General features: G+C 39.6%; 1 protein-coding gene across 1 annotated transcript in view; it reads left to right on the forward strand.

Moving 5' to 3' along the window:
• The first annotated feature begins 238 nt into the window (after positions 1 to 238).
• ZCCHC24 (zinc finger, CCHC domain containing 24) overlaps positions 239 to 22,266 on the forward strand; it is a 96,802-nt gene continuing 74,774 nt past the window's right edge. The window contains exons 1-2 of the mRNA XM_009867151.1: positions 239 to 280; positions 7,044 to 7,244. Coding sequence (XP_009865453.1) covers positions 239 to 280; positions 7,044 to 7,244 — 243 coding nt within the window. The remainder of the gene's footprint in view (positions 281 to 7,043; positions 7,245 to 22,266) is intronic.

Below are 22,266 nucleotides of genomic sequence, written 5' to 3' on the forward strand. Positions count from 1 at the left end.
GTAGGGAAGATCAGAGTAGCAGCAGAGAGCTAAGAGGCCTACCTGAGATTCATCAGGCCTGAAGGTGGGGACTGAACAACCTCTTGACTGTCAGTGTTTTGTTACTTCTGTATCACTGTGTAGTAGGTGGGGACCAGCTATTTTTTTTTAATTATTTTTAAAGATCTAAAGGTCTGCAAAACTTATCGACAGCTTTGGATCAGAGTGTTGAAGGTCAGCAGATTTAAAGCCAGGCGAGATGGTGGCGTACACAGCTCCTCAGCCTTGCCCTGAGCTGCGGGTACGCGTCATACTCAGAGGAGCGTCTTGCACCCACTCGCTCTTCTGCCAAGTTTCAGCAGCGATGAGCCATTACAACCTGAGAAGCCACAACCAGCAGAGCTGTCAGAGCTGGAATAACAAGATTAGATAATCGCCCGGATTAAAGATTCATCACCTCACCGTTGACCTTGCCGCAACTACCGGCAAGCCATGCTGCATTCATAGTTGTCTCCTTAAGATACTGTTTCTACAAAAGGAAAGTCCTAGTGCCACCTCTGAAAACATTTGGAAGAAGGCTTAGTGTTAGCAGTTTAATATAAGCATGTCTTTCTCTAAAACACCCTACAGAAGAAGGATGAATTAAGGTATACTTGGCTAATCTATCTATCCAGGAATGTATTAATTAAGGTTTACTTGGCTAATTACATTTATCTGTGTTTTTAGATGAGGGACTTGAGTAGTTCACATTTTACTAAAGTCAGCTCAAAGACCAGATTTTTGACAGCTAAATTAAACATTGACTTCTGAAGGAAACAGAAGCCCAAGTCTTTCTTTCTCCAAGCAAACATTTTCTTCACTGAGTGATGAGCTTTGCTTGCAATTGTCCTATGATAAAATGTTAGCAAGTAAACTCTTAAACTGTTTTCTGTAAAAGTATTTACAATTTGTCAGAGGATCTAAAGCAGACTAAGCTATACAGGAGTAGTTTTTAGGGTTTTCCAGTTCAGCTTTGGTAATTAAACTTATCTATTTCTTCTATCTCAAATTAATACAACTAAGTTTATGGCAGTATTTTAATTTAATCCCTCTATTTTCAGAAGGCTTTGACACTGGCAATAAGCAGTGATTCTGCATTGGACTTTTCTTTGGGGGCAAAACCAGGGAGCTATTTTGACCATTTATAAAGAGCACAGAAAAGTCACACAGATTTGAAGTGCTCTTCTGCACACATGGTTGTCTTTAGGTGTAACTGCTGTGCTTTCACACTCATTGCGTGGTCCCGCGGTTAAATCCAATGTCAGAAGCAAGCCTTGCAGCACTAGTAGAGAAGACAGACAGAGGCCCTCAGGTTAGGTTTTGTATATTAGCACATAGAAGCCACTGAATTACTGTTTGGCTAGCTTCAGATTTCCCTCTCTTCCAACATGAAGATAGCAACAAACTGAGGGCAATGACTTGTCTATCATACATTCCTTGACACAGCACTGGGATGTACTCAGTTCTTATCTTCATGGAAATCCAAGCTGATAACTTAAGCACCTTTTAACATTTCAGTGCAGGGCTAATAATTAGCATAGCTAGCCTGGTTGCCATCATACATGCTTCACAGACTGGGGAATGTTTATAATTTATGTGAGAAACCTTCCTTTTTTCACACTGATGATAGGGCAGCCTAACTCTTTTTTCCAAGAAACTTCAAACAGCCATGGTGCCTGCTGACTTAAACTTAACTCTGGGAGTTAAGACTGCTTTATTTTTGTTTGCTTTATTAGGTTGGCAACATACTAAAGCTAAAATAAGTCATCAAAAATTCTTTACTCATTACTTTTCAATTACAGACTATTTCATATAGTGGAAGAATTGATGACTGGACTATGCTACAGGAGTATTGAAATGCTATAGAACCTCACTTCAGTACGTGCAATTAAAACATATGGAGAGAACCACTAGTACAAATCATACTAACTTACAGCTTGAGCAGGTTCTTTCACAAGTCCTTTAGAGATACTTTTAAACAGCTGTAAATAGAGAATCATTATTTAGAATTGGCCTGTTCTTGGGTTTTTTTTGTTTTTTGTTTTTTAATGTTAACCCCCCTGGATTTCAGGTGCAGTAGTCACAATGATGATGCCACATCCAAAGGAAATCCTCTATTTTAACTGCTGAGATATTCTGTAGGGATAGCAGTGAAGATTTTTTTGGTCTTTTTTTGTTTGTTTTGCAGGGTTTGGGGTGTTTTTTTAGGGGGGAAGGAGCGGGTGGAAGTGTTTTCTTCAATGTATAGTTGTTAAATTAAAAAACCCCAAGTAACCCGAAAAGCACCAAACAAATGTATGGGCTGGATGCAGCCTGTCAACTACTTCAGGCAGCACAAGTCATTCTAGCTTCAGGTGACTGGTCGATCTGTACCCTTTTATCACTACCTTAAGAGCCCAGCTGCCACAAACCAAACTTGGGGCTCAAACTGAACTTTCCAGATGCACCTCTGCATTTTCAGTCCCACGCCTAGAACCTTTGCTTCTTAACTCCTGTAAGTCCTAATAACAAGGCGCCATTCCCACATAAAGAGGTTGCCTTTGCTTATTAACGTCAGCTGTTCTGGAAGATAGGTAATCCTATCACCTTTGGACAGAATTAAATGTTGTCATAGCTGAGGTGCTATCATGCTATCTGTGCTTTATGATCCCTGTTAAAAAATACCTTTACAGCTACAGCAGTAGCCATACCAGTGGAAAATCTGGAAAGTAAGATTTGCCACCTATTTCTTCAAATGTTTCTTTGCATATTCCTAACAATAACATTATCTTTATTTTCAACATTATATCATTGCCAAAAAAGAAGCTAAAGTATAAATTCTGTTTCAGAGTTTCCTTATACACCTCTTGGCATGTCAATCCCAAAAGCTATCTCTGAAAGGCAGGGACAAGCCAAGGGAATTGAGCACTCGTCAGATCGTTCCCTTAACCAGGAATTTCTCAGAGGCAAGTTAGATGCTGGAATTCTTGAGTCACTCACATGTTACTCAACTGGAAATCAGAGTAAGGAAGCTACAGAAGACAATAGCTGCCTCTTTCACAAAGGAGCACACTGTAACCTTTAACTGGAAACACTTAGCAAACAAGTAACAAAGGAAAGCTTACCTCCCAACACCACTGGCAGATACAGTTTAAAGATCTACTGAGCAGAAAGGTTACCTTTGCAAAGTACACCACCAGTTTTTGAGCTTGGTTCATGTTCAACTAAGTCAACAAATTTCACAGGAAGAAAAAACAAACAAACTTACATTATCAGCCCAAGCTTCCCATCAAGTCAGTTTCCAGGTTTTAACATCGGGTCTCCCATCTTCCTAGTACAGCAAGATAAGGAAATTCTGAATTCATTGAAGCTGGCCTGATGAGCCTTGTAATTAGGACAAGCAGCATGGTCCTTCAGCCTCTTGAGAGCACTAACCCCTTCACTGCCAAATCCTTTCTATCCTGTTTAGCTCAAAATGAGACTCCATTTGAGAGGTATTATTCGTTGTCTTCTTTTTAAAGAAATAGGTTGTCTTCACTAGTGGCCCACTATGAACACAAAGCAGTCATTGCTGTTGGTGGAATTCATCAGAGGAGCAGTCCGCTGCCACCTCCCAGATTTATACCAATGCAGTCCAGAATGAGTCAGAATGCATCTCCCTCTTCCTCTCTCTTTTCATTTCTACTGTCCCCTGTCTGAGCCCATCAACATTCTCCCTGTCACTCATTATCCCCTGGACATTCCCTCTGACTGTGAAACTAATTCAAAGTTTTTGTTCAAAAACCTTCTTGAAAATTTCCTTTGCAGCACTACAAACACCTAGTAAGGGCTGAATTGCTGATTTGCTCAGTTAAGTGCCACAGACAAGAAGACCTTCCTCTTTTAGGTATCTCAGCAATATTCATTCACACCTTGTCTTCTACAAAGACAAAATGGACTAAATCACCGTTTGTTTTCATCACATTCATTACATATTCCCGAGTTTTCACTATTTGATTCCAGGGACTGGAGTGAACTTTCCCACTAGTTTATTACATAACTTGGCTTTTTGGAATGGCTTTTTTCCTCATCTCCTTCTGAAGAACTGGAGGTTTCCACTGCTAGGAACAGGATGTAGCACCATTTGTGCTGGTGCTCTTTATAGCATCTTTCAAGTGCCAGATAGATGTGTTTTTCACATTGACTCAGAGTTAAACTGATTTAAGACCATTTTCCAGGTCAGATTGGCAGGAACTGCTGAAGGAGTTTGCCTGACTCTCTTACCAGGAACGATGGGCTGCATCTTGGGATCATCTAGGAATTCTCCTTAATGAATTCATTGTTCTTTGAAACATGAGTGACGTCAGCAATATCTATCTTCGCCCTTACTGTCATCTTCCTGGATGTTATGTTTATGCCTTTTTTTAACGGTGGGCCTCAAAGTGATTAGAGCGAAGCGTTTCACAGTGGGGTGTGGAGACTGGATGTTTTGGCGTGTCCAGCTTTGTCACGTATCGCACAAATGCCCTGTCAGCTGAACCTGGTGGCCACTTTCAGAGCCATGTGTCACATTTCGGCCACAGAGCCTGTTGGTGGCTGCTAAGATGATGATTTAGTGTCGGTGCAGCCTATAGTCTGATGGGAGCCTGGCCTCGGACAAGACTTCTGGCTGCTGTGGTTGAAACAAAACAAAAGTTTGTAAAGGTTTGCTGGCAGAGTGGGAAAAACTGTGGTCATTACAACCCTTATGTTTCTGTATTGACCTGAAACATGCCAGCAAAGGGTTGGCGGAGGAGTGAATTGCCCCATATCCAGCTGCTTGTAAAGGAGGTAGTAGCTCAGTGGAAAGGACATGCAGAAAAGAAAATAGTCACCGCTGCAAGCCATATGTCCAATTCAAAGCCCACTGAAAGCAGCAGATATGTTTTGTTTTGTCACTTGGTTAGCCACTAGGGCAGAAATAGCAGCCTCCTGATGGGCAGGAGTTACATATGCTACATCCCCAGGGGATGTTCCAGGTTTCAGCAACGGGTTAGAAATTTTGGTTTTCAAGCGTTCTGTGTGTCTATACATCCACTTCTTCTATAAAAAACAGATAATAGGAAATTTGCAAAGTTACTGATGAGTGTGATACATGTGAGGTACTTTAAGAATCTCTTGGCAAGAGGAGCTCTTAAAAAGGACGATTTTGTATTATTGCAAGTGTGTCTCAGAGAAAGTGGCTCCTAGGGAGAAAGAACTTCTTGAAGACCCTTAATTCATACTATTTTGGCATCCATAGCACTTCCCCTTCCTTTTAACAATTTGATGCCAAGAATTTCTCATTCCAATGGCATCCAATAAATCCTAGAGAATAAATTCCAGTGTCCACTGGAGGCATCTTTGATTGCTTGACTGCTAAAGCAGCTAACACTTTTTTGTTGGTTTTTGAAATAGCTATTCCTTTTTAAATGTATGTGTTTAAGCCCTGAAACAAAGTGGCTGATTCTTCTCAGTAGCCGGAACATCTTCGCCAGCACAGAACTAGGCTGTGCTGGGGGTAAAATCATGGCTGTTTCAGTGCCAGGACACGTGTAAAGTCGATCAGACTTTAACACCAGCTTCAGCTTTGTGTCAGCGGAACTCAGTGCGTTGTGTTTGTCTATAGTGAGGCTGGGCAAAGCAGACTGTCTGTATGGCAGTGGCCTGCCATTTAGGCTTAATTTTTATTAACAGTCTATACCATCTGCAGTGGGATGGGATTCAGTGATAGTTGGGACTTGTCCAGGTAACTGTGTCTAAATGATTCTTTCAGTGTGTGACAGTCACCCAAAAAATGCACTCACTGCGCAGACATCCTGAATGTTTGAGATCTCCAAGATAAATGTAATTCCATTTCAGATTTATTTTACATACTCTTTAAATTGCTTTTGATGCATGCTTTCAGTATATATGTAACATATATAAACATATATTATATACAAAAGACTCCATTGAAATATATGGATTTAATAGTGCTGAAAAAGGTCTCCACAGAGGCCCTTATTGGACCTCTTCTTATCTCACCTTCTCATAAGCCAGCAGTAATTCTTTGATGCCAGGAGAATTACATGGGCATAGCATAACTGTGAGGTGTTTCAGACCTAATCCTAGAAACATCCTGTGAAATGTGTCCCATCACTTCAGAGTGGAGAGGACTGTCAATAGTTGGTCATGTTCCTACAGTGATTCATCATTCATGTTTTGTTGTGTTCGGGTTTTTTTAAGTTATTATTTACTTTTTAAACTCCTACTACAGAGTTGCTTTTGCATCTTAATGCATTAAAGTGAATTAATCCCTGTTATCTCCATTAAGGAGATTAGCTATTTAGGTGATTATGGGCTTCCTGCTGTTCTAAAACTACTGAATGGCAAATTAGGAGCTCCTGATTTGGATTTGCAGGTTGAGAGAGTGAAGATCCTATTGTGGTGAAGTACAAAAACTAGGTATTTGCTGTTTATCAGAAAACGTTTAAATCACAGCAGGTTTCCCCTTAGAAAATCCAAGACAGATCTAGATCTGAATCTTTCTTGTTACTGTTTGAAAACAGGACTCTGTCTCGGTAACCAGATTGGAAATTAAAAATTACTTCACTTGGTGAATTACTTTTCCTTGGTGTTATTTTACTTCCCCTGACTTCAGTATTGTTCATGGAAGTAGTTTTGGACACACACTCATTGCCTTTTGTGGGTTTTTCTTTCTGTTTTTTGACTGCATATCCTAACCGTACCATGAATGTGGTATGATCAAAGACAAGAAAGCAACTGCTGCTTAGTGGAGAGGTTGGACTAAGTGAACCATGGCAAGCTCAGCAGTTTGCTCAGCAGTGGGGTGACCAGCTCCACTGCGCTACCTTTGTGACGCCTCTTTATAAATGGCCTCTGTATTGCTCTCCTCAAATATGCATCCATGCTCTTAATAAAACAAAAATGTAAAAAAAAAAATCACATTTGTTCTGCTGTTTTTATCCTCTCCTACTCAGATCAGTCTCAGAATGATCCTTAATACAGTACTGTGTTTCATGTGACTTTTTTCTTCTCTTTTGCAGGCTCTGAGCAGCAGTTTGTACAAGAGTGCATCGCCTTATGGCTCTCTTAATAACATTGTGGATGGGTTAAGCTCCCTCACTGAGCACTTCTCTGACCTATCCCTTTCTTCAGAAGCCAGAAAACCCAGCAAGAGGCCACCTCCTAACTACCTGTGCCACCTCTGCTTTAATAAGGGACACTACATCAAAGACTGCCCGCAGGTAAGGAATATACAATATTCTGGAAAAATCTCAGTGAAATGTTTCATCATTCCTTGATTTAGTAACACAGAATTTGAGTGAGTAGCACTGAAGAAATATCTTGACTAAGTGCCAAGGCTAGCCATGTGTTCTTTTAATCTATTCTTTATCACAATGCCGATGGAAAAAAATATGCATTTCATTTGCCAAATAAGTATTACTAAAGATATTAACCTAGGCACATGAGTAAGTAGATTTTGGAAACCTAAAAAATGGCTACTATGACATTTTCTATCACAGAGATTGTGTAAAATACGTTTTCAAGCAGTGCACTGAATAGGCAGTTTGGCAGTGGCACTTAAAATATAACAAGTTACATATGCTAAGGGAGAAAAAATTGTTATACTGGATGAGAACTTTGAATTAGTGTTGCAGTACACAAGCTCCAAGTATTTCTGGTGCAGAACATCTTTCATCTCATAGAAGAGATTTGCTATACTTGGCAAGATATGAGGGTCTTGGACTCCTACAACTTTTTTGTAGTGGCAAAGCTGGCAATATTTATTTCCTCAGAAAAGAGGTATAAACCAGTGCACACTAAAACCACTCACCAATAACTGCAGATTTTTTTTTCTGAGGCTCCAAGCCACAGTGTGCGAGGTTTCTCCATCCTCTCAAGTTTCAGCTGGATGCAGTTGTGTTGTTGGCTTAAAGTTTCACAACTCCAACAATATTCTATGTAGAGTCCCAAGGAAATTAAAGTGCTGCCAATACTCTAGAAATACAGATGTGGCCATTACCGGCATCCACTTCACTATGACTTTAACCTTCTACCCTCTTAATGTGTGACTTTCAACAGAATTAATCTGCATAAAATTAACCACAGTTAATTTGAAGTAGAGGATGTCAGACATATCTGAGCCAAAACTGAGGCAGAAAAACATGTGCAAGCTGAGCAAGTTCAGCATGAAATCAAGTTTAATGTCAGCCGTAGCTGAGTGTATTCCTCCTGTTGTTAGGCATAGACTAAACTGTTTTCTTCATGGATTTTAGCTGTATATCTTTCATTAATTCTAATGAAAGTTGTGGAATTAAAGTACGCTTGCAGTCTTGGGTGTGGCACTTGAAAATATTTTTACTTCACATTATTTCATTATACATCGAGTAAAGCTGTTTAGGAAAAAAGCTCTGGAATTTTCTTTCCTAGGACATAAAAAATACTCTGTTTTTGTATACTTCTGTGTTTAATGTGCTCAGTTTAGCATGTTACAGCAAAGGGTAGAGATAAGACCATGCATTAGCGTACATTATTTAACAAGGAGATTAAAACTTCAACTTCTAAATATGCGGCAGAGTGAATGCGTGCTGAACTGGAGGAGACGGTTGTGCTGTGCTGCATAAGAAACCAAATGAAGGCAACAGGTCTCTTGATGATCAATATGTGCAAGCTGCAGCTTGCACAGATGCTCCCAAATGAATGTGTCAGCGCTGGAACAGTAATGCATTGTTTATTGCATAAGTATTTTTAGTTTGAGGCACTAGGCATTAAAGAACAGTTAATGAAAATTGAAGACATACCCACAGAAATCCAGGATGTGCAAACAAATTAAGGGTCCTGTAGGAACATTAATTTAAATTGTGCACCCTATGTAATTTTTTTTTTTAAAAGGTTTCACTAGAAATGTTTTCGAACTTCTCTGTGAACCAGGAAATGAAAAGAGTGTGCCCTGTGACTGGCTTAGGAACTAGTGAGTAATGAGGGAAGGAACATAGGACTAGGAGGCATTTGTGTGCTCACTGCACGCCGTCGTCTACAGTTACAGGCAGCCATATCATACAGCGCCTTTCGTAAACTGCTAAGTTTTAGTTGGGAAGTGTTTCAATATTTTGCCTTTGCTACTGCTGTTGTGGGAAGCTGCTCCAGAACCTCAGCCCTTCCTAATTAGAAATCTTTCAATTTCCAGGATAAGTGTAACTCACGGCCACTTTATAGACATTTGTTCTCCTGCCAACATTGTCCTCCACTGAAATAGCTCCTCTCCCTCCCTGGTGTTTATCTCAGGATGTATTAATAGACTGCAATCATATCCTCTCTCAGCATTCACTCTGTAGGACTAACCGAGCCAGGTTTTCTCAGTCTCTGCACAAAAAGTAGGCAGGCTCCCTATTCCCCAAGCCCTCTCATGGCTGTCCTCTTGTGCTTTTCATCTCCTTGTGCATGCAGGACTACGTGTACTTATGGCATCCCAGAACAGATCTCCTCAGGGCCTTTCACCGTGTGTTTCTTTACATCAAAGTTTATGTTACTTAAGGAACAGGTGATACAAAATTAGTTCTGCTTTACTGGAGATTCCTAACTCATGCAAGTGTTTTATGATCAAGTCAGCATGTAAATGCTGTCTTGAAAAAGAGAAGACTTAAATGTTCGTGGAAACTCAAGCTCTTCCCTTCTGTTTTCTAAATCTGAGTTCAGATCTACAGAGGATGACCTACTGGGCACAAGTTATGTTCAAAATGTTGAAAACATCGTGCACAAGAAAGCCCCAGCGGTGGGATCAGACCTTTGTCAAAAAGATCCCGTTTGTTACCGCTGCTTTTGACAATAACTGATTTCTTAATTTGAACGTTACATGCACTACTTAATAGATTAGATTTCAATGCTTAGTTTTGCTAGCGCTGTCAAAAAGGAACATTGTTTTGCAAATCCTAACCAAAAAGAGAGCTGTATCTGTGCATTTTTAAAGTACTTAAATTTGGATAGAGAAAAGGATAAACTAATCTGATTTGGACAAAATGCATATCAGTAAATCATACGGTATTTTTCTTTTTGTTTTATGTAACTGCCTAATAAACAGATTTTAAAATGGTGTGTTTTATGCATTTTTTTTCTGCATAACAAAGAAATTGTGTAACAACTTTTGAGGCTTTATATCCTCCCCTAATTCTGCTTGTTATAAACACTCTAAAGATGTTATATTCCTTTTCTGTTGCTGTCAGAGTTGACGGTATACCATACTGATGAAAATACATGTATTGGTTCAGACTTAAATCTTAAGCAGTGATCATATTCTCTGAGGTTAAATAATTACTAACAAAAAAGACCAGGTTTTGTCTTTAAATATCTTGAGTATCTGCAGTTTGTCCAGTATCTTGAAATGGGATTTAGCAAACTTCTGTTATTTAAACATGTAGTTTGTCTTATCTGTAGTGATAAAAAGTGTGTTTTCTGTTTTAGAAACTACCAGAAATGAGAACAATGTTATGACTGCCATTCATCATTTCCAATTTGCCTACATTTGCAAAAACTGTTTGTTGCAATTATTAGGTCTATTAAAAACACAGCACTTTTTATCTTTATAGAATACCTGCATTTTCCCTGAACCAACATTTAAGGTTCAGTGGCTGAAACAACAAGGTCTTGCTCATACCTCTCTGATGTTCTTTCACATACAGAACTCTTACTGACTTGAGTGAACTGAAAAATGTCTAGAGATTAAAGGTTAAAAGCGGTGCTCTTAATGTAGTGGGCATCTTAAATTATCATTGACGGTGCCATCAAATATACAAAATACTTCTCTTAAAATAGCCAGGAATGTGAGGAATGAGAGCACTTTTCCTATCTGGTTTACCAGTGGTTAGTTGCATGATATATAAATGCATACATATATATAGATTTGTCAAAATGTTTTTTACTTTTGTATGTACTTCAAGGTACTGTGCCAGTGTACTTCTTGCATATGCATGATAACCACAGGTTTTCCTGCCCTTGCCAGGACAAATATTGATGAGCTCTGAGCCAGTAATAGTTAAGATATATGATTCTTTATGACATTTGTTTATCTAGCAGATGTAGAAACTCACAGAAGACCTTTTTAGAAATGTGACATTGTCTCCTTTTACCCATTATGGCCTCAAGTTGCGTCAGGGTAAGTTTAGATTGGATATTCGGAGGAAGTTCTTTACTGAACGAGTGGTGAGGCACTGGAACAGGCTGCCCAGGGAGGTGGTGGAGTCACCAACCCTGGAGGTGTTTAAAAAAAAAGTAGATCTAGCACTTGAGGCTGTGGTGTAGTGGTTAGGTATGCTGGGATGAAGGTTGGACTAGATGATCTTCAGAGGTCCCTTCCAACCCCGAACATTCTGTGATTCTGTGATTACCACTGTAGTCTATATTTTTAGATCCAAGAAAATATAAGCAGTGGGTTTGTTTGTACCGTGCATGGCCAATACGAAATTAATCTTGCTTCTTTCAGCACAGGGATGTTACTGACATTACCACACTGCCATGGTGTTGTCACCCTAAACTCAGACCTGTCATATAGGTTTAATATGGAGAGAGTACAGGATGATGGGGTGTGGTGTGAGAGTATGAACAGACATTTGTGAATAAAACACCTAGCTGAGGCTCTAAGAAGTGACTGAACCTTTGGTATGGTTCAGAATCTTCTCTGGGAGGAAATATGTGGACACAGAGCCTAGACCTCATTTATTACATACACGGCTCCTGTTGTTAATTTGGGCAGTGATGGATTAACAGCAAAGGCACCGACAAAGTTTGTACTTGTAGAGGTGCAAGCTCAGAGCTCCAGCAAAGCATCTCTGTATTCAGGGTTTCCAAACTGCTCTACCTTGTGCTTCTGCCAAGCACCAGTTCCATCTACTGGTCTCTCTGTCCTAACTTTATTCAAGTGCTGTCAAAACCTTTTGTGAAAATATGTGCAGGCCTAGTCATAAAAAATAGATGGCTCCAGCCATGATTTTCTGAATGCTGAACAAGGAGACTGCTCTGATCTCTGTGCCAGTGCCAAGCTCTCTGAAAAAAATCTTCTTGACACTTCCTGTAAAATTTCTACACGGGCAAGGAACTCTCATGGAGACTTGGTGGAAAAAAAAATAAATGGGCAAATATCACCGTTCTGCAATCAAATCCCTGGTGCACTGCAACTGTTTAGTTAGTCCCTGTAAGATGCAGAAACGTTACACAGTGTGTTTGCAGATTTTATACTATACTCATAGTGGAAAATTCACATGTACGCTCACAGAAGTACAGACACACTACCACAGACGTATATGTAATGGCAAATAATACTAGCTTCACTCTCCACTGAGTTTTTAAATCTAAGAATGGAATGTGTGGCATGACCCATATTAACGATGCCAATAGCAGGAGTCTTGCCATTGCCAACAGTGATCTTTGAAGCAGATCCTGTAAAAGTCAAGTACCTTAAGAACACATATTCAGGTCAATGGTAGTAGTAGGTAATTACTGTAACTGCTTGAGTTTGCAGAGATTTGCCTTTGTGGTTTCGTGCAGGATGTGGAAGAAATCAGTGTCAAGCTGAGTTTAGTCCTTTCTTCTTAGTCCATAGCTTGGTCTGCCAGATCATGCTGCCCTGAAGCTGTCCCTCCCTGTGGTCAGATACAGTGGATCTTTGGCAGTGGACTTGGCTCAGCAGGCAGCTATTTGGCTGCAGGATTGCAGTGACTCTCATGCCTGAAACATTAATCTGATTTGTTTTGTGCCTTATGGCTGTGCAAGGATCTCAGACGTCTGTAATATTCAAGGGGATTCCACAGCTGTGCTTTCTCCAGGTACCAAAGGCTGGCTAAGATGGCAATGAGGAACAGGCTGCCGTCTTTACAAAGACAGAAAGGTTTTGCCTCTCTAGTTTGTAGCTTGGAGATTATATTTTTTAAAAAAAAGCAAAAGGAACACAAACCTCTTGAAATTTATTTTTTTTTAATGGGAAGATGATGTTTCAGAGAGCTCTGGAATTGAAGGAGATCATAGACTTTGAAAAATCTTAAAATTCTCTCTGAAAATAATAATTTTTGACAGTTGCTACATTTTACAGTAGTCTTTTGGATATTGGGTGATGACTTCTAAATAAACGTGTCTTTTCTCCATTGAACTGAGTAAAATACCATTACTGTTATTCAATTATAAGATGGGAGGTCCATCTCCCCAGTCTCTCAGGAATCTAAAACCCTCTGTGGCTGAATTTTGCAGGTTCTGCCTTAGTTTCTGATCCAACTGTACTTGCTGGTATTTGACCTGGTGCTCTATGAGTCTCTCTTGCTTATGCTTTAATTCTCCTGGCTTAAAGAGTTATTTCAGGCCTGACGGTGGAATCCCGATATGAATAAAGCAGTATTTGATTCACCAAAATTAGTATTCCTCTTACAGAGGTAAAGGTGAAAATATAGGACACAGAATAAAAGAAAGCAACAGCTAAACTCATTTGTGATGCAGTGGCACTGATTTTAGAAAGACCGTTACTGAGGGAGAACCCACATGCCTGTGTTAGAAGGAGGAAAATACTGTTAATCTCTGTTATATGTCATTGTTTTCAGACTGCATGTGCCAGAAAACAGATCTTTATATATCCAGCCCATTGGTTCTCCAGCAAGCACTGAAATGCATTTTCATAAATTAACCTGTTTTGTATAGCGCATATTTCTTCACCTAAATTATCTCTATAAGAAACTGTAATTCTTAGGTGTTCATTCTGTAAATACTTAGGTGCATACTAAACTTCCACATTATGACATACAAGGCTCTCAAAATTCTTGTTTATACAAAACATGCTACTTTCATTTATTCAGATCTTTCCATTTAGAACCTGCATAAAATTATTTTAGATGATTTGGACTTGGATAAGGTTCTTTAAATTCTTTTTTACCACATGCAGCTGCTTTGACAACTCCACCATATCAAATATACCCCAGAATTTATTGCAGGTTTGTTTGGTGGGGTTTTTTCTTAATATGCTTGAGGTTAGCCCTGCCAAGTTTTTTCTGAGATTAGCTCGATATATTTTCTCTGATCATTTCTACTTTTATTATGAAGACTTGCAGAAATCTTGTAACAAAAGTATGATGGGCTGAAATTTGGTCGCATTATTTTACCTCTGGAAATGTAAGCTGTTTAAGAGTCTGAAACATCAGAAAATACCCATTGCATTCTGTTTTGAAAATTCTGAATAAGCTGTGCATATCATGGATTTAAACCATTTATCAGGGGCAAGTAACTAAGCCCTGCTTTGAGAGCGTGCTGCCAAAGTACTAGTTTTAAAACTGTGGCTATAATATGATGCATTTTTGTCCAGTTGTGGGATAAACCAGGTGCTTGGAAAGAAGATACTAAATGCTAACATACCAAAATAAGAGCAGTTAGATAGTGAAAAAGAAACCAGAAATATCTAGTGAACGGTGTCTGTGCTCCTTTCCTGTCTAGCACACCACTTGGTATTACATTCCCCAAAGTCTGGAAGACCAGCCCAAACCAACCGCTTCCTTCAGCACCATCACTAAGCCATTATTACTGTGGTTCAGCCTTTATTACTGATAGAAGTTGAAACTTTTTTTCATTCCATGGGAAATGCAATGTAAACAGATGTGATAAAGGCAAATACTATAAGAAGGCATGCTTGCTTAGTCTTTGTGGCAACCTTAGACTGGAATCTCAGGTACTGTGTGATGGTTACCAGTGGACTGTATGACAAGTGTTGGAGGATTACCCACCACAGAATTTGATTTCATTTCACTGAGGTTTTTCCAACATCTTTTTATTTACTTTTTAATCTTATTTGCATATTTTCTATCTAGATAATTTCAAGTCTGTTGCCCACTGGCAACAAGGTAGATATCAAGAAAAGAGTTCAAATGTAAACCTTTAGGGATACCTGGCATTTAAACTGAAAAATGTTTCAGCGCTGGTAAAGCCTCATCTGGGTCCAGGCTAAGCACAATAAGTCAGGGAAAACTTCAGAGGAGAAAAATTAATTTTGAGTGTCTGAAACGTAACTTCTGTTGAAAGACTGAGGAACCAGTGTAGCTTGCTCCCACAAAAATGCACATTAATAATTTGCAAATATGTAGAAAACCTTGCATGAAGGGCACAGTTTGTTTTCCAGATCCACAGCTAATGAGTCCAGAGTACTGGACTTCAACTAGGCTGCTCTTTCTAACTGAGGCATTAAAATAGAGAGCCTTGGAAGACTCTTAATCATTGGGAGACTTTCAGAGCAGTGTGAATAAATATACATCAGGATTTTCACTGGTGATCCTGTCCAGGGACAAGAGAGAGAACATCTCAAAGCAGCTCCCAGTCATGTTTCTGCTATTGTATATCTGTAGCTAATAATACAACTCCTTATCTTAAATGTGCATAATTTATATTTTAAAACCACACAAAACAGACCAGATCCAAATCCTATGCAAGTCACTGAGAGACTTTCATAAGCTCCTTTGAAGTAGACTGAACACAGACATTGCACTGGTCTAAATTTGAACTCTGTTTACTAACAATTTGATATTTGCTTAGTTTGCAGTAAAGCTACTGATAAATCATAATTAAGTGCTTAGCTTGGAAATGAATACTGTGAGCATTTCTCTCGAGAGGGAAAGTAAGGTCTGGCTTCCAGCCATCCACAAGCTGATTTATAGGTAAGGTAGAGAGAGAACTACGGGGTCAAAAACAGACTAGCTTATCAATTCCTCATTTGCGCTGATAAGAAAGGAATAATGGAAGTATTTTGGATTAGTGTGAAATAAAGGTTGTGGAATTTCCATCCATGCTTGGAAACATTCAAGATCTGGCTGGACAAAGCCCTAGGAAACCCAACTTTAGCTCAGTGTTGGTCCTTCTTTTTAGCAGGAGGTTGGACCTGATGGCCTCCCAACGTTTCTTCCAAATTTAACGATACTGTGATTCTATGATAATTAACTTAATTTTCATGCTCTACAATAAGAGATCGTTGATTGTTCTTCAAGGTCTCTGCATCTCCCAGATCTAATGTCTACCACAATCCTTCTCATGGCGCTTTTAAATAAAATACTCTTGCAAAATACAATACTGTTAAAACATAAATGCTGAAGCAAACAGACATTTATTACAACAACAAGAAAACAAAAGACCCTAAATCTTGGAAATAACACCTGTTGAAATGTCCATACACAAACACTTCCTGTGAAAATGTACCTTCAATTAATCTGTATTTAGAAAGTCAGTCAAATAACTTGTTTTTTAAAAGAAATTTTCGCTAGGAAAATGTCTGTTTCAACAAGATCTTCAGCTGAAAAAGCAAAAGAGGTTGAAGCAGAGATCTGAAGTGGAAGAAACTACTTTGCAATGGTTTTAATTTGTTTTGCAAGAATGTGTTTTGCAATGCTTCATATACCCAAATGAACATTTATATCTTGTCATTTCTGCTTTGAAATGCTGAAAATTCTCACATCTGTCAAATGTATCGATATTTCAACTCATCTTTCCAGTTTTAAAAGAACCTCACTGTTACTCAAATATGAAAATATATTTCTGACAATCCCTATGCCAGCTAAAGAAGACCAAGGTCTGAGCAGAGGCTGGAGCGGTGTCAATATAAACCAGGCACACTCTGGCTTGTGAGGAGAAAGGGACTGTCAGGGGATTGATCTGCCTTGTCTCTCTCCTTTTTACTTTTAACTTACTGTAGAGAGGAGAAGGCCAGCAGACAGCAAAAGCAGGGAAGAACAAATCAGTAAAGGCAGAGCAGCAGTTTCTGCTGGCTACAGCTAGCAGCGGCAGCTCAGCTTCTCCTTGCTTTTCTCATTGTCCCAGGTCAATCTGTACGTTGTGAGGACACAATTAGAACCCAGGCGCCCCCTCTTATTTTCCTGCTGTTAAGATGTACCAGTCCGGCCTTTGCCTCTTGTTATGTGACTTCCCTTAAGGAATTAAGACACTAAATGGAAATGAAGCATTTTAAAAAAGGAGACTCATGTTTTGTGATAAGGCTTCTTTTATAGCTACAAAAATGTCTACTATGAGACGTGAACAGAGTTTCTGAGGTAACTGTTGCCCATCTATGCCTTGTGCAATTTTATACATCCTTCAGTCTGGCTGAATGAGTTAGGTGGGAAGCAGGAGAAAAGGCGGCACTGCAAGGATCAGGAACACAAGTCTTTGTGCTGTATCAATGCATGGATGTCAGCCTCATGAATGTCGAGCTCAGGATAACCTTACTATAAACTTGATTCCTTAACATTTTATATTTTACACTAGATATTTCCTGTATTGTTACTGACAGAAGATAATCATTTAAGGAGATGTTTCTCAGGTTTGTGGAAGCTTGATTTTTTTCTTAAAGTCAAGCTTTTTCTCCCAGATTTCATTCATGAGGCAGAAAAGCTGAAATGTTTGTCTAGTAATTAGAGAAAACAAAGAATAAGCCTTTCATTTCAGAGCCTGGTTAGTGCCAGATGATTAGCTAGGCAGTAGAGCCCATAAAGTTGAAACATTTAGGGATTTTTAGCAGCAACAGCGCACATTTTGAAAATGACATAAACTTGTTCATCCCCAGATTTCTGTTCGATTTTCCATAAAATACTTCTTCCTCTTTGTTTCTAACTCATTCTCTGACTGTGCAGAAACATGCATAGAAGTACAGCAGCACCTTTTGAGATCTTTTATAGTACTGAGCCCTGCAAACAACTCCTTTTCCATTCTGCAAAGAAAGAATACATTTCAACTAGATTTAGATGTTGTCTCAGGCTGTAATTCTGGACATGGGTTCAGAGAAACACTAAATGTTTCCCAGGTTCAAGAGTTTCATATACAAAATACTGGTTTCAAGTCCATTCCTAATTTTAACCTACGCTGCAGGTGTGCAACTATAGATAAAACTCTGCAACAGCCCACACAAATCAATACTTCCACCCGAGCCAGCCGACCCACACCACCTGGCAGCCTAGAACACCCAGCCCAAGGACACGCTCAGCCCTCTCAACCTTTGCCCCAGGGAGCTTATATGGGCAAGGAGAGGAGACCCTCAGGAGGCTTCATGAGAGAAGATATAGCCTTCTGAGATGGTTTTATATAGCAGTCATATTACTCTTACTCCTAAATGCCTGATTACACAGTTGAGGAAATTAGAAGAGCAAAAAGTGGGGGAGAGAAAGCCTCCTTTCAAAGAAATGGCAAATAAAAGGGCTTTACGAGAAGATCAAAGGAGATTCATCGCTAAAGTAGAAAGGTTAGACTAGTTTATAAACCCGAAACTTTTTAGTAGTCGTTCTGGACCCACATTTTGTATTTCTTAATGCAAGTTAGAGCTCTGCTACTTAAAACAGATTTCTGTAAATTTTAATGAAGAAGGTTTAATAAATTAGAGCTAAAAGACAAAACTGCATTGCTGTCTTCATCACTTTTACCAAGAATCATGAAAAATTCCTCCTGTAACATCAGGTGTCTCCAGGCCAGATTCTCTGTACACTTTACCTGAGGGTAAACCACCTCCAGAAGGGTTATGCTGCCTTTAATGCTTTGCTTGCCACTTGTCAAAGCGTTTACACAAAACATGAAGAAGTGGAGAATCAAGCTCAGGAATTTTCGGATTTCCTTGGAATGGTTACTCATGTAAATTTAGGGGTTCATTCCTATCCTGAAATTGTTATATGGCTGTGGCAGGTGAAATACATATCCACCTGCATTTCAGCTGTCACAGGCATACAACTTTCTCAGCACAGGTCACATCTGTATCTTCTGAGATAGTATAGAGTGCTGTTGTACATATAAAACTGACCATACTCTGATTTTAGAGCACACTAATAATTTTTCTATCAGTTCTCTGCTAATGCAAGTATATCCTACATTATGTAATGGGGTTATCCAGTGTGTAGGCTGAAGCTCTGAAGAGGGGATGGAGGCCTATTCCAGTGATGTGTAAAGTTTTCCTGAGGTGACTTGCAAGCAAGCGTGAAGCCTGGAACTCCATGTTTGGCTTTTCTGAGTACTGGTAATCATTCTGCCCTCTCAGCTTTTCACCTTTTTGTTCGATTCCTTATCTTAGACCCATCTGATCCTTTAAAACACCACCAAAAGCTTTTTGTTGATCCCTCTTCCCTTTTGTGACCCAGCCACAAATGAGACTTTGAGTCTCCTCATCTCTGCTTAGTGCCCTTAGAAGACTGGGCTCTCTGACTACACAGCATGGCACTTGTAGTCTGAGAGCCAGAGGTCCTGCTGTGCTGGGGAGGGAGAGAAAGGACGAGGTGGGCTATAAAGATGGATGTTGTATGCCTTAGCAAATAAGATGAGATCCAGAGGTTGTTAACATAGCACTATATACAGGACTGACAGATGGCTACTGCTTGTATTACTATATCTGTTCAGTAATGAAAGTGATGGTTATTAATAACAGTCTGAATTTAGGCCACTGCTAACACTCCTATTAAACTTATAAAAAAATAAAATTGCTGGTATCAGTTGCAGCTATCTCCCGCGCAGCAAAACTTAACTGTAGCTTTATGGTAGTTCATAATAAATTATTTCCTTGCATACTATAGTGAATGTATTTCAACAGAAGGCAGGAGATGCTTACTGTAAACTTGAAAAGTGATGGTATTAATGTTGAACTATTGAAAATACTTTTTTATTTTTAAATAATGTTGACATATATAATAATACAATGTCCTCCTCTTTAGCTGCTTGAGGAACAATATATCAAATATTAGTGTAAGTGGGTACACTAATAAGGGCTGTACTGTTTGTGCTGAGCTCACAACGTGACTCACGTTTTGTGTTTGTTTGTAAAGTTGGAGAGGAGAACAGGGCTTTTTTTTTAGCATTAACATAATTTTAACTCTCATCTGCTTTCTTCTGAGCTCCCATTCCTGATTCAGCACGCATGAGTCTGTTAATGAAATCCAGATGTCAGACAAAAAAAACAATAAGCTCTCCCACCCATCTGGGGGATCAGGTTTCTCAGAGATTGGAAAAAAATGAAACAGGATAGATTCCTAGAATGTCTGCAAGTTTAGATTTTAGTGTATTTTCAGAGAGCAGAGGGCAGCAGGGGGGATGGTTTGAAGGTAAAATTGATAGTAAGTCAAGATTCTTTGTGAAAAAGTGAGAAGAAATTGAGTGGTTTTGTTATCAGTTACTCTGAGCGCTAAACAGACCTAGTATATCCCAAATTCAGTGCTGCTACTGAAAAGTTACACTGAGCATCACAAATAGCAGTTCTGAGTCAGAAAGAAAAAAAGTAATGTGATGTAAACTATTAAATTGTTTTATTCCTTGGCTTTGCTGTTTTAGGGTCCCAGTTCCTCCAGAGACTCAATAAATCTGGGAGGAGAAATTATAACGTCAGCCTCCAGTTTACTTTGGAGGATTTGCAGAATCTCACAGCTGTGACTTTGGGCTTGAGCTGTGCACAAGGTGCCCAAGTACCTTCCTAGATCAAGACTTGTCCTCTGGGAACAAATTTTTCACAGCCCTCAGCTTCTTTGGCAGCCTCTTTCCAGCCCAAATCCAACTGTAGCTTTAGGATTTCTGCTTCTCTCAACCCTAACCCTGACCATAAACCTAAGTTTTAGATACAGCAGACCAATCCTTCCTATAACTGAAGCTTTGCATTTTTTCTTTCTCTCTAGTGTTTTTTTTGTTTCTGGAATGTATCATAATTCTTGAAAATTATTACAGCTTAGGCTTGACAAGAAGGGGTTAGAAATTTCTGTACCAAAAGACTTAGGCCGAGTCACCAACTGGAAAAACAGATTTGTTTAATTTTTAAAGGAAATACTTAACAAAAATCAATTTTACTCAAGCTTTTTACAAGACTAATTTAAAGGAATGTTCCCGGTAATTTTGAGATAAGTGATTAATTGAAATTAAAGTGGTGTCTTCTGTACTTACAACAACATTAGGGTGTATCAGGGTTTTCTTTGACTCTGAGAGGAGTGTTTCCATAGGCACAGATTGCGACGCTTTGTGAGCTTCCCTCATCTCAGCCATATTTGCCTTAAAATAGCCACACTCCTCTAGGTTGGCAAGATAGAAAAGTTTTATAGGTTGCTCTGCCAGTTCTGTTGCGACAGCAGACCTCTCTCCTACACCGGCACTTCCCTGATCTGTGGCTGGTGTGTTGATGGCCTCATCATGAAGGAAAGTTCCCTCTCAGTCACTCATGGCCTGTCCTGTTTACTTCTCTTCCCCTTTCATGTGATTTAGCACCTGAGCATTCTCAGACGTACACTTGTGGTTTGCTCTCCCAGGGTCAGTCTTGTGTATGTAATGTAGTGTTTATGTTTGGTGTTTTCCTTAAATATGAGAAAAATGGGGTCAGATATATACACCTTGCACTTGGAATGGAATAAAGTTCCTGGTTAGCTTTAGTTCCTGGGAGAGCACTTAACATCGTCTCGGCTTCACTTGTAAAATCTCCCCTTTGCCTACTAACGAGTGCCGCTCTGCTGGAAGAAGTTTCCGTGGCGTCAGAAAGCAGAGCGGTTGATAGAGGCGTCCTTCTCTTAGTGGCTGCACCTCTCCCAGACATGCCTGACCATGATGCTTGCAGACCTGGGCAAGTTCTGCCTCGGCTCCAGGCCAGCTTGCCCAGGCTACATCTGATGCAAAAATCCCATAACCATACTTGTTGAGATGTAATACAGCGTTCGGTAGATCTGAGGTTTTCAAATGCCACAGCTTCATATCTGTGAATGTTGTACATGGAGAACTGTGGCTATACCTTATTATGATGGAGATAAATCTTCTGAACATCAGGGAATGACAGAATTACACATGGATGCTGCTTAGTAGTGGTTCAGCATCTGCACAGACTCCAGAGCTCTCTGCTGTCAGACTGAATAGACATATTGAATATTTGTGCCTCCTGCAAAGGGAACCACTCTCAAGCTACAGGCACTTCAAAGTACTTGTTCACTACTATGTATTTGGCCCAGGTTATCGAGCTGTTCATTATTCATGAGCTGGTCTTGTCTGAACCCTGGTTCACATTGGTGATTACTTGTGATGATAGATGGTTAGAGCTGAGTGCAGTCTGCAGACTTTGAGCTGGAGCCTGTGTTGTTTTAACCAGTTCATCTAGTGGTTGTACAGAGAGATTCAACAGGATCAATGTGCACAAAAACCATGGTGGGGTCCAGTGGCAGAACTGTAATCGGTCACTGCTCTTGAGGAGGACAGACTGAGTCACCCTTTCCACAGAGGATGCAAGCCACCTCAGTGCTATCCCCTGGACCTTGTCCATCTTGCTCAGCA

Source organism: Apaloderma vittatum, unplaced genomic scaffold (genome assembly GCF_000703405.1).
Source record: "Apaloderma vittatum isolate BGI_N311 unplaced genomic scaffold, ASM70340v1 scaffold21610, whole genome shotgun sequence".
NCBI lineage: Eukaryota > Metazoa > Chordata > Aves > Trogoniformes > Trogonidae > Apaloderma > Apaloderma vittatum.